Source organism: the organism of the source record quoted next (assembly GCF_019968985.1).
Source record: "MAG: Porospora cf. gigantea B chromosome Unknown PgB_NODE_696_length_12275_cov_135.296, whole genome shotgun sequence".
In the NCBI taxonomy this organism is placed as follows: domain Eukaryota; phylum Apicomplexa; class Conoidasida; order Eugregarinorida; family Porosporidae; genus Porospora; species Porospora cf. gigantea B.
The window spans coordinates 1-12,275 of record NW_027179213.1 but is presented as its reverse complement, the minus strand read 5'-3'; the positions used below and the strand labels follow the sequence as shown (position 1 = coordinate 12,275).

Sequence of the window (12,275 nt, the reverse complement as noted above, 5' to 3'; positions counted from 1 at the left end):
AGTACGTTCACTGTAGCAGCCTCTTCTCATTCTCGCCCAGATCAGTGTCGAAAGTACGGCCTCGTTCAGCTCGCTGAGTCTTCGACGACGGAGACGGTGCTTAGCACAGGCCACTACATTGACGGGTTTCCCGTTGGCGTAAGAGCTGCTTTTCAGGACCCGCCAATCATGGATTCAGGTCCACCGCCGGACGACACAGGCAAAGCGACGGGATTCACCTCGCGATGGGAAGAGTCACGTCGAGATGAGCCTCGCCGTCATTCTCCTCGAGGCGGAGAGCAGTCCGGAGTCCAACCTCCGTACCAACCCGACAAGATACATGTGAGTCGGTTGCCGCCTGGCACTACTAAAGGTAGCCAATTATGGATGTAGTCACGCAGAGCAGTTGTATGAGTACTTCCGTAAGTACGGGCCAGTCAAGGAAGTCGCCATACCAGTCGGTCCGGGAGGCGTGAACAAGAGATACGGGTTCGTGGTTTTCGAGAGCCCCAGCAGCCTGGAGGATTGCCTGTTGGACTATAAGTACCATACAATCAATACGAAGTGGGTGGAGGTTGTGCGCAGCGTCAGCGCGAAGAAAACCAACGAACCTAAGCGTGGCCGCTCTCACCAGAAGGCACTCAGCAGCGCTGGAGGGCATCCGGTCCGGATCATTCGACCGCGTCGAAGGTCCGCTAGCCGGTCTCCCATCCGGAGGTCTCCTCGACCGTCACCTCGCTACCGTCGTTCTCCCAGCCCCAGGTCGCAGAGACGCTATTCTCGCGGGCGTTCCGTCGAGCGGAAGCGCTACCGCAGTCCTAGCCCTCGTGCTCGTGACCCTCGTGACCTTCACGGTTACTCGCGTGAGCGACCTAGATTCTACAGTCCGCGATCTTACAGAGAGCATCCTCAGGAAGACTACCGCCTACCCCCACGACCCCGTGAAGTGGACATGGTGCCGGTCTATTATGACCCGTACGTCGACAGTCGGCCGCTGCCTCCCAGGGCGGATGAGTACAGAGGAACTGCGTACCCTCCATACAGAGAGCGCGGAGAGCCTAGAGGTTACGGGCGTGGTGGTGCTTACGTCGTCAGGGAACCTCGTCTCCCCCTTCCTGAGTTACATAGACCCGAGCCGCGTCACGAAGCGCGCCATGAGGAACTTCCTTCTGAACAGCGGTCCGATGCACAGGCCCCCCCTCCATGGAGGCGCCCAGCTTACGTGGACTATCACTGCCCTTCTTACTCGTTTCAGGATAGGCCTTACGAAGGCCCCCAGCCTCGCCAGGACTTAGCTCCCAGGCAGGAGGTATTCCGAAATACTTCTGGGGTCTACTACCCTCCCGCTCTTCCTTAGTTGCCTGTGACTTAAACTATATGCTGGAAACTCCTGGAAGATCAGAGCCTCCTTGCCGTTGCGGTCTCAGTTGCAACGAAATTGATCTCGAAAAAGCGTTTGATATTATGCTGGAAAAACTTTTGGAAGAGGTAAAAGCTCTCCATGATGACCTGCACTCTCAGTTACGCGACGCACACGACGAAATTGGTCGTCTGAACACAGAAATAAGGCGACGAGATGAGTTGATTTCAGAGTTACGGGTGGGCTCAACACAAATGCAAGGAACTCCTCACTGGGACTCAGACGCCACGCCCCCACCAAAAAGACTAAAAACAGCCACGGTTCCGCGACGACGAGCAACTGAGGTCAGCACGCCAGGAGCCGAGACGCCGTTGGAGCGGGCGAGAAGACGAGGGTCGGAGATAACCACCCCTGGGTCCGGCAGGAACGTGAAAGGCACCACTGTGTACGAATCTGAGCGGATGACAGTGCGGTTGTTCGCGCTTGCTACGTGCCCACCACTTCCTGATAAGAGCGGACTTGCAGGTAACACCCCTCAAGATTTTTGGGACCCTGATTTTTGATGACAAGCTAATTCTCGAACTGTCGTAAGATAGAGATAACTAGCGGAGGAGACACAGCAACTCCAGAGGGTCCCACGGAACCTGAGGGTGAGTGGACGATGTAGCTGTGGCCGTTGACTTCTGCCTTCACGCTGGTAGGCCCGCTGGTCAAGCTCAGCACCAGACTAACGCTGGGTGACAGAGTCAGTAAGCTCGTCGCCGCCGCCGGCTGTTTGGAAGGCAGCTGCCTGGCAAGGAGTATTTTTCCATCGGCAAGGTTCACCTCGAGTTTGTCAAAGTCATCGGGATTGGCGTAACGAGCGAACACTGTGAGCTTTCCCCATTTGATATTGCCCAATGGGGTGGTCTCGAGGCGCACACTTGAGGGGTCGCATGTGCTTTTCTTCAGGAGCAGCGCTCTCGTCTTCCCAGTGTCGTCCACATCATGGATCCACCGCTCCTGGAGCTCTACAGGTGGGTGAGCGGTCAGACACGTCGGCACAAGCGAGCACACTGCCAGAGACGTCTGCTGGCCTGAGTCGCAGGACCCGTCACTCTTTCTGTCCCTCTCGAAGACAGTAGGCATGATGGCTTTGAGGTCGAATATGAACGGCTTCAACAGGACGCCAGGTCCGTTACCTGGAACTCTCAATGGAGATGGCGCTATGAAGGCCGGGAGGTCTTCGATGGCAGGGAAGGGGTCCCCAGATAGCGGCGCCACCTCCCCTGCGAACTTCGATTTCAGTAGGTACCCCTGGTAATCCTTGTCTGTTTAGCACAGGAAGGTTGTCCTACCAAAAGCAAAGTGGCCGGCGCCTGGGTTAAAGAGGCACACCACCTCCATGAACGACTCGCACATGATCCTGGCGCAAGCCACCTGGTTGGGCACCTTGTCGGTGACGAGGTTCATGAAGTGCAGGGGCTGTAGTCAGAGCCGCCCTTGCCATACGTGCCCATTGTGTCTCCGTCTCTGCGCCTTGAGTATGTTCTCATTGAGAGTCAGCTCCGGGTCCATAGTGCTCCCCATTGCCCACCAGATGTCAACCGCAGAACGAACGTCTGCCGTCTTCAGTAGTCGTAATATGGAAGTGGAAACGTCGGCAGGGTACCTGCTGTCACAATTTACTGACCTTTGCCGGTGGCCGAAATCCACCACATTCTTCCGAAGCACCGCGCCAGGAGTGAAGTTTTTCAACTGGAACTTATCTCTTATGCGAGCCAGCTCCGGAATCAGCACGTCCGTGATGTCTAGAACTGGCTCGTCAGAGACGTGCAGACTCTCTACTGGCCTGATTTGCGGTTGCACTGGACACCACTGCTGCAAAGCTGGGAACGTTGGCGTTTGCAGCGCCTGAGCCAGTGACGCAATAAGTAACAGCTTCATCCAATTTTATTTTAATTGCGGCGATGGGTGTTCTTGCGAGACAGGAGCCTCAGGACTTCCCAGTGGACTTACCTTCGCCGCAGGCGGTATCCCCATTCATAGAGTTTTGTAAAGAGCAGCGGTACGCTATAATAAGCTCGTTTCGAACAGAGTACCCACAGCGGTCTCTCGAGGACGCAACGCTCGAGATACACCGCCGATGGAGAGCCCTCTCAGACCACGAGCGGGCCGAGTTCGAGACGCGCTCCGAGGCCACTCGGGGGCGGAGGTCGGCGAAAGCTTGGTGGGTTTTTTCAACAGGTGTTTAGCACTGACAATTGTCACTCTACTTTCATGGGGCCGTCACGGGCTTTTCTGGGAGAGGGAACTGGGAGGGCTTTTGCCTTTTTACTGGGGGTCAAGGTCCACTGGGGCTTGGGCTTTGACTCTTTCTCGAAACTCTCGGTGTGCTGCTTCCCAGGTCTCCTTAAACGTCCTCTGTCGTTCCAATTGCTTCTCGTCGAGAACTGTATCCATCTTGACACGTGGGAATTTCTCAAAAGGGCGATCCCACCAAAGGCAATGTCCGTCAGTTCGCTGCTTCTGAACCTCAACGCACAAGCAGGTTCTGAGCGGCTTCTCGTCCCAGGTGATATCTTTTTTCTCCCAGAATAGGCTGTCGGGGTCGGAATGCACAGGAAAGGGCCAGGTCAAGTCCCATAGAGAAGTGCTGCCGCTGTCGACTCGCAGGCGTCTCACGTCGCCATGGGGTACAAGCGGCTCCTTACCACCGTCGTCGAGGAACTGCACGGTAAGGTTCTTGGTGTTCCCCTTCAACACCAAGCACACGCTGACGGAATCTCTTGTCTGTGACCAGCAATAGTCGTCTCCACTGCCTCCGCGGGTGCACGGAACTCTCGACGTCTTGCGCGTGGTAGGAGGGCACGTTTTTTGTGCAGCTTGTGGAGCGAACACTGGCGATGTTGACTGGTCTGTACCCAAACGTACCGTTGTGGGTTCACTCAGTTTTGTTACATGTACGGGTTCCTGCTCCTCATCACTTGACACATCAAGGTGATCCCATTTCGAGTAGTCCACCATTTCACGTTAAATCACCGTTTCAAAACAAGCAACGTCGGGCAGTGATCCGACCCTCGCACATGCACACGGAACACCACGTCCACCAGCCGCGGCAGCAGCGCGGCAGACATTACAAAGTGGTCCAGCCGCCATCCGCGATTGGTCCCCACTGCTCGCGACATGGTCGACCAGAAGGTGAACTGTTGGCGGCGAGGGTAAAGGTGCCGAAATGCATCCACGGCCTCAAGCGACTCGCACTGCGCCTTGAAGCTCTGACGCTCTTCTGGCGTGTGCCCAGCAGTTTTGAGGTTAGTCTTCGAGCTCCAGACGTCGATGGGATCTGGAGCCACGTTGAGGTCTCCCAACCAGACGAAGGGTGTGTCTAGAGAGCCTAGGAAAGCTTCGAGCTTTCGATCCCACTCATCTGTACGGTACTGCAGGTTCACAAGACCTCGTCCGCTGTTTGGTACGTAGCAACACACCAGGGAGATGTCAGAGAGACGCACGACTATCATACGTCCTGTGTCTTCGATTTCCGGGGTGGGCCCATGAACCTGCACCTTCATCGCCTCCCGTACGAAAACGGCGACTCCTGCGTAGCCTTTCTTCGTCGCGCACTCAAAGTGGCCTTTGTAGCCTGGAATGCAGTCGACAAACTTCTCTGATATGCTGTCATCCACCTTGGTTTCAGTAAGAAACAGCAAATCTGGATCCTCGCGCTGAACATAACTGACAAGTGGCACGATGCCATTACTCTCCTTCAGCACAGATCGCAGTCCATTCACGTTCCAATGCGCCACGTGCCAGGCGGCTTCGTCTTTGGGATCATCCAGTCCGTGTGACCAATCACGGTCAAGAGGAGAGGGATCTGAGCAACTGACTGACAAGGGTGGCTGCCACTCACTCGTACTGCTGTTCCGAATCTCTCTTCGCTCGCTTTTTTGCCCGGTCGGTCTGAGGGTTCTCGCGTTTACGAGCCATAAATTGGTTTTCCGTGGCGAATGCAGTGTTTTTATGCTCTGAGACGTTTTTCCGCGTGTGCCCTTCGGGCGAACCTGCGCCTCGCGAGCGGCAGAGCGCGACTGCAAAAACAACGGCTTCAAGAATCTCTTAAGGACTGTGCGCGTGATATATCACAGTTGTTGGTGGATGGGAAGGAGCTCCAAAGTCGCATTCGAGCAGAGCAATACTTACGTGACGAGGCGCTAGAGGCGGCGCTGGATATATTGGAGACACTGCTATTCTTCCTCGCATCGCGGACACGATTTCTCGAGGACTCCAGTGAGGTGCCCCGAGAACTGGAAGAGGTGATCGTGTCGATAGCTTGGTGCCGCAAACGGTCTGGAGTCCCAGAGCTCGATACCATTTGCCGTCAGCTTCGCCGCAAGTTCGGTTGGCGATTTGTTCGTGACGCGCAGTTCAACCATTTCGGAAAGGTCCACTTTCGGCTAGTATGGTTGTTGAGCTACGACAAGCCAGTGGAGTCGGAGATTGAGAATCTATTGACTGCCATTGCACGGAGTCAGAGCCTTACGTGGCGAGCCAGGCCAGCCTCTCACTACGTTCCGGGTCCAGCAGAGGACCGCAATTAATGATTGTCAAAGTACGTATCAATGGGCGCGTTTCTTGCTCTCTTCATGGAGAAACTTGGCACCTTGCCTAGCAACAGGAACCAACTTGGCGGCCTTACCTGCCTTGGCAGCAGGTCCGAGGTATCGTTTTACCAGACAGTCTCGAACATTCCAATTGCAGATCGAAGACGTGAAGTAGCGCATGTCAATGTAGATTGCCGTTGCCACCAGCAGAGCCTTCTCGTCGGCGTCGGATACTTGTTCAAAATTAAACGAGTACTCATCCTTGCCCAGCATCTCGGCAAAGCAGCCAGTCCATTCGTTACGAATGGCTCCAAGGTGCTTGCCGTTACGGTCGATCACGTGGAACTCATGCGACTTGCACGGACCGAATGGCATCTTGCCCATGATTTTCGTTCCAGAGCACTTGTGGGAGCCCACTTCAAAAATCATCTGCCCTTCCGAATTGTTCACCCGAAAAGCAATCTTCGAGCAGGAGTGAAGATGCTGTATGCGACCAAAGAGCCTTCCAGTCTCCGCATCATAAACCTTCATAGACCTGGATCCAATCTTACAAGACAGTGGCCTATTGATTCGAAGCATTGGGAGGATTTCGCCCTTAGATTTCCGGCTGAAGACTTCAAACCTGTAAGGCCGGCACTCAGCACACATGAAGTTCCTCTCTAAAAATGAGGCGTTCTCCTTGGCGATTAGTATAGGGTAGTTCATCCGTGTATCCACGATTTCGAACCTGAAATGCGTCAGCGTGACACAAACACACTCAACTTACACTTTGTTGGTTTCTGCGCCAACAGCCTCAATCAGCGCGCCTCGAAGCTCCTCGTCCTCGACTTCCTTCATGCTGGCGCGAGTCGTAGCATGCAGCATCTGCAATCCGATATGGATGCCTTGCCCCATGGTCATCTGTTGAGGTGCCCGAGTGTGAACCACGTCAGCTCTGAAGTGAGGGGAGTGCATTTCCAAATCATAGTCAGACATCCTTAAATAGGAGTTTCACCGACATGAAACTGGTTTCCCTTCTCGTTTTTAAGTGGGTTGAAAACAGCTCTGTTCTGCTATCGATCACCGCTGATCTCTCGGAATTCAACTTCTTCACTCGCAATTCCATACGTGAGCACATAATCTTCCACTCTCGGCTAATAGTCGGACGCACTCCGGTAGGTTCAAGGCAGGCTGTTTCCATGGAGGAGAAGCTGGGTCGGTGCTACGCCTACGTTCACCCATCGGGGCTGGCGGCGGCGGTGTTGACGGACAACGAGTATCCGATGCGAGTGGCGTTCAACCTCCTGAGCGCGGCGTTGAGGGACTTTTTTGAATCATACGGAATGAAAGGTCTCGAGGCATCTGCAGACCAGGAGCTGGAATGGCCTCGTGGGATGGAGCTCCTTCAGGAGTACAAGGACCCCGATTCCGCGGATAAGTTGTCTAAGGTGCAGCGCGACCTAGACGAGGTCAAGGAAGTCATGCTCAAGAACATCGACGACCTCCTGCTGCGCGGGGAGCAAATGGAGTCACTGATGCAGAAGACGAATGACCTAAGCTCAGCATCGTACACGTTCTATCGCCAAGCTAAGAAGAACAACCAGTGTTGCACGGCCATTTAATCGTCATACGGTCAACTTTTCCAACGCTCTACGCGCCTCCTCCAGACTTTGGCTAACCATTCCCAGTTCTTTCCGCACCGTCTGTGTGCGTCACCCCAAGTACCCACATGGTGTGCTAGCTCTGCCTCATACAGCTGTCTGTTGTGCGATTCCCGATGAAGGCGCATCTTGGACTTCAACGCTTCGAGACTCTTGGTACAGGCCTGCGTCTGCAGCCGCGCCTCTTCTGTGGCGAGCTCCTCTCTCCTTATGTCCCTTGCTGATAGCTCCGCCTGCATTTCTGACTGAATCAGCCTTTGATCAAGACGTGACTTCTCTGCTTCCAACTCCGACACGGATCTTTCCAGCTCCGATGTACTGCGATTTTCATTAAGATGAATCATCATGATTTCCGTTTGCCGTATCAGATCGCACATCTGTGGAAATGGGACCTACGTGCCTACTCGAGATGGTCCCCAGCGGACCTCTTTCTCCCAATACTGCTGTAAACCCTGCCATTCCTGCCACTGAGCCTCAAATCCGCAGAGCACCATCTGGGCCAGACACCAAGCCTCTTTGTTCTCGCAAATTTCAGCCTCCCGCCCAGTGCTTGCCAAATTTCGGTACTGCTCACACAGCCGAGCTACGTCGGAGTTCAGATTCGTCAAGTACTGGTCTTTCTCTTTGACACTGGACTCTAAGTGCTTGGCATTTCTTGCCACGTCGTCGTGTTCCTTTTGTAGAGTGTTCAGTTCCGATCGGAGTCGAGTGAACTGCAGTATTTTAGATCGGTCGGCGGCGTACATATTCACCGGCACATGTCACACAACATCAACGTACATCTCCTCAATTTCCTTGGCGAAAAAGAGCTTTGCCTCGTGCCTCCGCAGCTTCTGAGTGGGGGTCATCAGTTGGGTGTTGCTCGAGAAATCGAGTGGAGTCAACCTGTACTTAGCTGGCTTCTCGAAGCCCTTCAATGGAGTAGTTTGCTCCTGAATAGAGTCCAGAACGGCCTTAACAAAGGCCTCGTTCACGCAGAGCGCCTCAATGTCGAATCGGACGCCATTACTCTTGCACCACGACTCCGCAAACGCTACGTCAGGGTTCACGATTGCGACCAGTTTGGCCCTAAACGAGTCGCCGTACACAAAGACTTGCGCAACAGCCAGAGCGTTAGAGAGTTGATTCTCAATCTTCTCGGGCGCGATATACTCGCCCTGGGCTAGCTTGAAAATGTTTTTCTTCCGGTCAATAACGGTGACTCCGTTGCTCACGAGCAGCTGCACCACATCACCAGTGTGGAAGAATCCGTCGTCGTCGTAGGCCTCATCGACCAGCTCCTTGTTTCTGAAGTAGCCGATGGCGACAGAGTTGCCTCGAACGCAAAGCTCGCCTGCGGGCGGGTTGCTGGAAACATAGTAGTTCATTTCAGGTACGGATTGTAGTTTGAATTCGACGCTGGGGAAGAGGCCCCCAATGTGTCCCACGGCGGTGTCTTCGCGGTGGCAAAGGAAAGCAGGCCCCACTGTCTCCGTGAGGCCGTATCCTTGCAGAAGAGGGACGCAGAAGAACGCCTGCATCTTCTCATGCACGCTCGGGTCCAGCGGCGCTCCTCCAGTGACCATGAATCGCAGGCGGCTGCCAAGCAGGCGCTTAGTCTTGTTGAATACGATACGATCCCAAATGGTACTAGTCGTGCTGGCAGTCGTCCGGAAGCCCCCGATCTTCGAGTTGAGGCCGAGGTCGAAAATCGCTCTTGTGACAGCACTTCTCTCATGGATGCCAATAGATACTCGGTCAGCGATTCGATTGAAGAGTCTTGGCACGCTGACAAACACTGTCGGTTCTAGCACCTTGATATCGTCCATAAGCTTCAGTACGTCGCCTGAGTAGCAACCGATTCCTGCGCCACAGCACCAGCAAAGACAACACACCAACCTTTCGAAGGCGTGCGCCAGAGGCAGATAGCTTATGTGAACGTCTGTAGTCGTCACCCCCACGCCATTGACGGCCGACAGCGTGCTGCGGAGAGCAGCCTCTACACAGCTCATGAAATTTCGATGGGACAGCAGGACGCCCTTAGGCATACCTGTGGTTCCGCTGGTGTAGTTGATGGTAAAAACGTCATCGGGATGTGAAACCGGAGTCGCAGTGCCGGGCGCCACCGATGAATGCACGAGATCGGAGTACTGGAAGAGTCGGAGGCCGGCTTGTTCCGCAGCAGCCTTCACCTCCTCAGTCGCAGGTTCAATTAGAATGATGTTCTCCAGATACTCGTTTTTCGTCCCGACGTGAATAGCTTGACGTACAGTTTCTATTGAAACCAAAATAGACCTCATTCGCGTTTGTTCTACAATAAAGGACATCGCCTCCTCCCCAAGTGTGTCGTAAAGAGGGACCAGAACCACATTGAAAGCGGAACAGGCCTGCTCCAAGATAAACCACTCCGGGCAGTTCTTGGCGAAGACGCCTATTGTACGCAGAGTCTGTGCAGCCTTGCATTCCTCCGGAAAACTTTCCTCGACGTACAGACCGTGCTTGCCTAAACTTGACCCGAGTCTGAGTGCCATCTGTTCGACCTGTTTGTAGGTATGCCACTGATACGGCGCTAGCTTCCCATTCTCGTCACGGGACCTGTAGCCAAGAAAATTCGAATCGGGATAACGGTTGACGGAGCTCGTGAAGTAGTCCCAGAGTGAGTGAGTACCAGGTCGCACATCTGCGAGAGCGTCAGCGCATTCGCGAAATCGAAAGACTTCGGTGTTAGAGGAATCTGACGCGCTCTCGACCGGTACGCAGTACGTTCCGTTGAAGCTGCTCACTTGTCCCATGGTAAATGAAGTTTTTGCTATTTCGAGCAAAGTTGCTGCGGGGCACACATGGTTCCTGCCAGCCTGTATTCTGTCAAGCGGACGCCCTTGTCTCTGATCGCTACAACCGCACGTTGGAAGCTAGGACAACGCTTCCACTCCGTAGAAACGGAACACCAGCTGCTGTCTGAGATATCCAAGGAGCTCGGCAACGCCCCAAGTGGTCCGGTCCCTCGAACGAATCTTGCTGACGCCTCGAGGAAGCGAGACGTTACCCTCGCTTTGCTGCCGCTCTTGTGGATTCGCGGGCAGCGCCACCGTACAGCAGCCAGCTTGGGGTGCATGGTTGGGTCTAAAGTCTGCCGCCTCGCTGCTCCTTGGATGTTGTCGCAGTTAGTGGAAACCCGAACTGGGGCCCCCCTATTCGCAGCCGGACATTGTGGTGCCAAGGCACTGGCGTCCGTCCTCCAAGAATCGAGGTCAGCTCTGTTTTCAGATGTGTCTCTCTCAGCCTCTACAGCAGCCGCTGCGGAGTTCATTAACGGGGTGCAGCGCCTGTCTGCAGGGAAGATGGCCGCAAGCAACTCTACTTCTCTCGCAAGCGCTTGCAACCAAGCCGTATCCTCCGTTCAACAAATTTTGAATGCTACGGTATTACAAGTGACACCAATCGTTCTGGAAGTCGGCATGGTGGTGGGCTACATCGGTCGGATGCTGGGATGGCCCAACGCGCTCGTCACCACCGCAATGGTTGCCGAGTACATCAGATTTACGGTGGAGGTTTCCAAAAGTCGGGCTATAGAGCGACAGGAGATGCAGAAGGCGGTCAACCGGGCAGACCGCTTCTTTCTGGACGCCATCGACAACAATGAGCTCATCAAGGCCTTCACGGCGGAGGACTATACTACTCTGCGGTATCTGAATCATGTGGCGGAGATGGTCAGCTGTAAAGCACGCGTACGTCGTTCACTGTCTTATCTGAATGCCGGGCAGCAATGTATCGCGGCTGCTGGGCTGCTGGCAAACATGTCTCTGGTGCATCGTCGAGTGCGACATGGAGCCACAGGCCTGGGCACCTACGCCCTCGTAGCTCAGTTGCTCCACCAGCTTATGCAACCACTTAATTTCGTGGGCACCATTTATCGCGAGACGACTAATTCGTTCGCTCAGGTGCTTGACGTCGCAAGACTAATACAGGACCCCGAACCTGACTTCGGCACCTTAGAACTCCCCAAGGAACCCCTCACTCTGAAGTTTGAGAATGTTAGCTTCACCTATTCTGGTGCTCGAGAGCCTGCTCTTCGGAACGTCTCATTCGAATGGACGGAGGGAGAGAAGCTGGGTTTGGTCGGTAGCAGCGGGTCGGGCAAAACCAGCATCGTCCGTCTGCTCCTTCGCTTGTACCAACCATCTGAAGGACGAATAACCTTGAACGGCATCGACGTGCGACATTTCCCATTGGCGGTCTACCGACGGCTACTGAGTCTGGTCAGCCAGGATAGCCCTATGATGGACGACACCCTCCTGGCCAACCTACAGCTCGCATCACCCCGGGTTACTGCGGAGGCCGTGTTGGATGCTCTAAAACGCACGCGGCTCACGCCGCTCCTGAAGACCGGAGTCACCCGTTTGGTAGGACGGCAAGGCTCCCGGATGTCGGGAGGCCAGAGGCAGCGTGTCGGCATCGCACGGGCCCTGCTGCGAAGGGCGCCGTTCATGATCCTGGACGAAGCTACATCTGCTCTGGACAGCGTGACTGAGAACTTCGTTCTGGAGCAAGTCCAACCTCGGAGCGCTCTCAGCATCGCCCACCGTTTGCCTACTGTCGCAGATTCCAGCAAACTTGTGGTGCTCAGCGAGGGCGCAGTGAAGGAAGAAGGCACACACCAGTCTTTGCTCGCGTTGAACGGTGTCTACTCTGAATTGTGGTCCCAACAGGTGAAATGAGCGTCAATATTATCCTATT

The 12,275-nt window shown here is 54.7% G+C and overlaps 10 protein-coding genes across 16 annotated transcripts; 5 read left to right on the top strand and 5 right to left on the bottom strand.

The window, feature by feature from the left end:
* Window positions 1-168: 168 nt before the first annotated feature.
* KVP17_005294 (uncharacterized protein) lies at window positions 169-1,274 on the top strand (the record flags this gene model as incomplete). The annotated part of the gene is made up of 3 exons (XM_068515099.1): window positions 169-352; window positions 381-596; window positions 625-1,274. 3 exons carry the CDS (start codon window positions 169-171, stop codon window positions 1,272-1,274), a joined length of 1,050 nt encoding a protein of 349 aa, XP_068372306.1.
* Window positions 1,275-1,443: 169 nt separating this feature from the next.
* On the top strand, window positions 1,444-1,902 carry KVP17_003244 (uncharacterized protein; the record flags this gene model as incomplete). Its single annotated transcript, XM_068520304.1, has 1 exon — window positions 1,444-1,902. One exon carries the CDS (start codon window positions 1,444-1,446, stop codon window positions 1,900-1,902), a length of 459 nt encoding a protein of 152 aa, XP_068372298.1.
* Window positions 1,903-1,909: 7 nt separating this feature from the next.
* Window positions 1,910-3,265, bottom strand: KVP17_003241 (uncharacterized protein; the record flags this gene model as incomplete). Of its 3 annotated transcripts, XM_068520299.1 has the most annotated exons (3): window positions 1,910-2,649; window positions 2,677-2,803; window positions 2,831-3,265. In XM_068520299.1, 3 exons carry the CDS (start codon window positions 3,263-3,265, stop codon window positions 1,910-1,912), a joined length of 1,302 nt encoding a protein of 433 aa, XP_068372293.1. The 3 variants fall into 3 exon arrangements, with proteins under 3 accessions (XP_068372293.1, XP_068372294.1, XP_068372295.1); XM_068520300.1 differs by lacking the exons at window positions 2,677-2,803; window positions 2,831-3,265 and having other exon boundaries at window positions 1,910-2,467; XM_068520301.1 differs by lacking the exons at window positions 1,910-2,649; window positions 2,677-2,803 and having other exon boundaries at window positions 2,810-3,265.
* Window positions 3,266-3,652: 387 nt separating this feature from the next.
* On the bottom strand, window positions 3,653-4,345 carry KVP17_003245 (uncharacterized protein; the record flags this gene model as incomplete). The annotated part of the gene is made up of 1 exon (XM_068520305.1): window positions 3,653-4,345. One exon carries the CDS (start codon window positions 4,343-4,345, stop codon window positions 3,653-3,655), a length of 693 nt encoding a protein of 230 aa, XP_068372299.1.
* An 11-nt stretch (window positions 4,346-4,356) lies between these two features.
* Window positions 4,357-5,305, bottom strand: KVP17_003240 (uncharacterized protein; the record flags this gene model as incomplete). 2 transcript variants are annotated; one of them, XM_068520295.1, is made up of 2 exons in its annotated part: window positions 4,357-5,200; window positions 5,229-5,305. In XM_068520295.1, 2 exons carry the CDS (start codon window positions 5,303-5,305, stop codon window positions 4,357-4,359), a joined length of 921 nt encoding a protein of 306 aa, XP_068372292.1.
* Window positions 5,306-5,325: 20 nt separating this feature from the next.
* KVP17_003246 (uncharacterized protein) lies at window positions 5,326-5,916 on the top strand (the record flags this gene model as incomplete). Its single annotated transcript, XM_068520306.1, has 1 exon — window positions 5,326-5,916. One exon carries the CDS (start codon window positions 5,326-5,328, stop codon window positions 5,914-5,916), a length of 591 nt encoding a protein of 196 aa, XP_068372300.1.
* An 18-nt stretch (window positions 5,917-5,934) lies between these two features.
* Window positions 5,935-6,894, bottom strand: KVP17_003248 (uncharacterized protein; the record flags this gene model as incomplete). Of its 2 annotated transcripts, none has more annotated exons than XM_068520311.1 (2): window positions 5,935-6,646; window positions 6,686-6,894. In XM_068520311.1, 2 exons carry the CDS (start codon window positions 6,892-6,894, stop codon window positions 5,935-5,937), a joined length of 921 nt encoding a protein of 306 aa, XP_068372305.1. The 2 variants fall into 2 exon arrangements, with proteins under 2 accessions (XP_068372305.1, XP_068372304.1); XM_068520310.1 differs by having other exon boundaries at window positions 6,686-6,873.
* Window positions 6,895-6,917: 23 nt separating this feature from the next.
* Window positions 6,918-7,520, top strand: KVP17_003243 (uncharacterized protein; the record flags this gene model as incomplete). Its single annotated transcript, XM_068520303.1, has 1 exon — window positions 6,918-7,520. The coding sequence occupies one exon, from the start codon at window positions 6,918-6,920 to the stop codon at window positions 7,518-7,520; it is 603 nt and encodes a 200-aa protein (XP_068372297.1).
* A 3-nt stretch (window positions 7,521-7,523) lies between these two features.
* KVP17_003247 (uncharacterized protein) lies at window positions 7,524-10,330 on the bottom strand (the record flags this gene model as incomplete). Of its 3 annotated transcripts, XM_068520309.1 has the most annotated exons (4): window positions 7,524-7,601; window positions 7,628-7,936; window positions 7,964-8,272; window positions 8,327-10,330. In XM_068520309.1, the coding sequence occupies 4 exons, from the start codon at window positions 10,328-10,330 to the stop codon at window positions 7,524-7,526; spliced, it is 2,700 nt and encodes an 899-aa protein (XP_068372303.1). The 3 variants fall into 3 exon arrangements, with proteins under 3 accessions (XP_068372303.1, XP_068372301.1, XP_068372302.1); XM_068520307.1 differs by lacking the exon at window positions 8,327-10,330 and having other exon boundaries at window positions 7,532-7,936; window positions 7,964-8,305; XM_068520308.1 differs by lacking the exons at window positions 7,524-7,601; window positions 7,628-7,936; window positions 7,964-8,272 and having other exon boundaries at window positions 8,321-10,330.
* A 48-nt stretch (window positions 10,331-10,378) lies between these two features.
* Window positions 10,379-12,256, top strand: KVP17_003242 (uncharacterized protein; the record flags this gene model as incomplete). Its single annotated transcript, XM_068520302.1, has 1 exon — window positions 10,379-12,256. One exon carries the CDS (start codon window positions 10,379-10,381, stop codon window positions 12,254-12,256), a length of 1,878 nt encoding a protein of 625 aa, XP_068372296.1.
* Window positions 12,257-12,275: the final 19 nt, after the last annotated feature.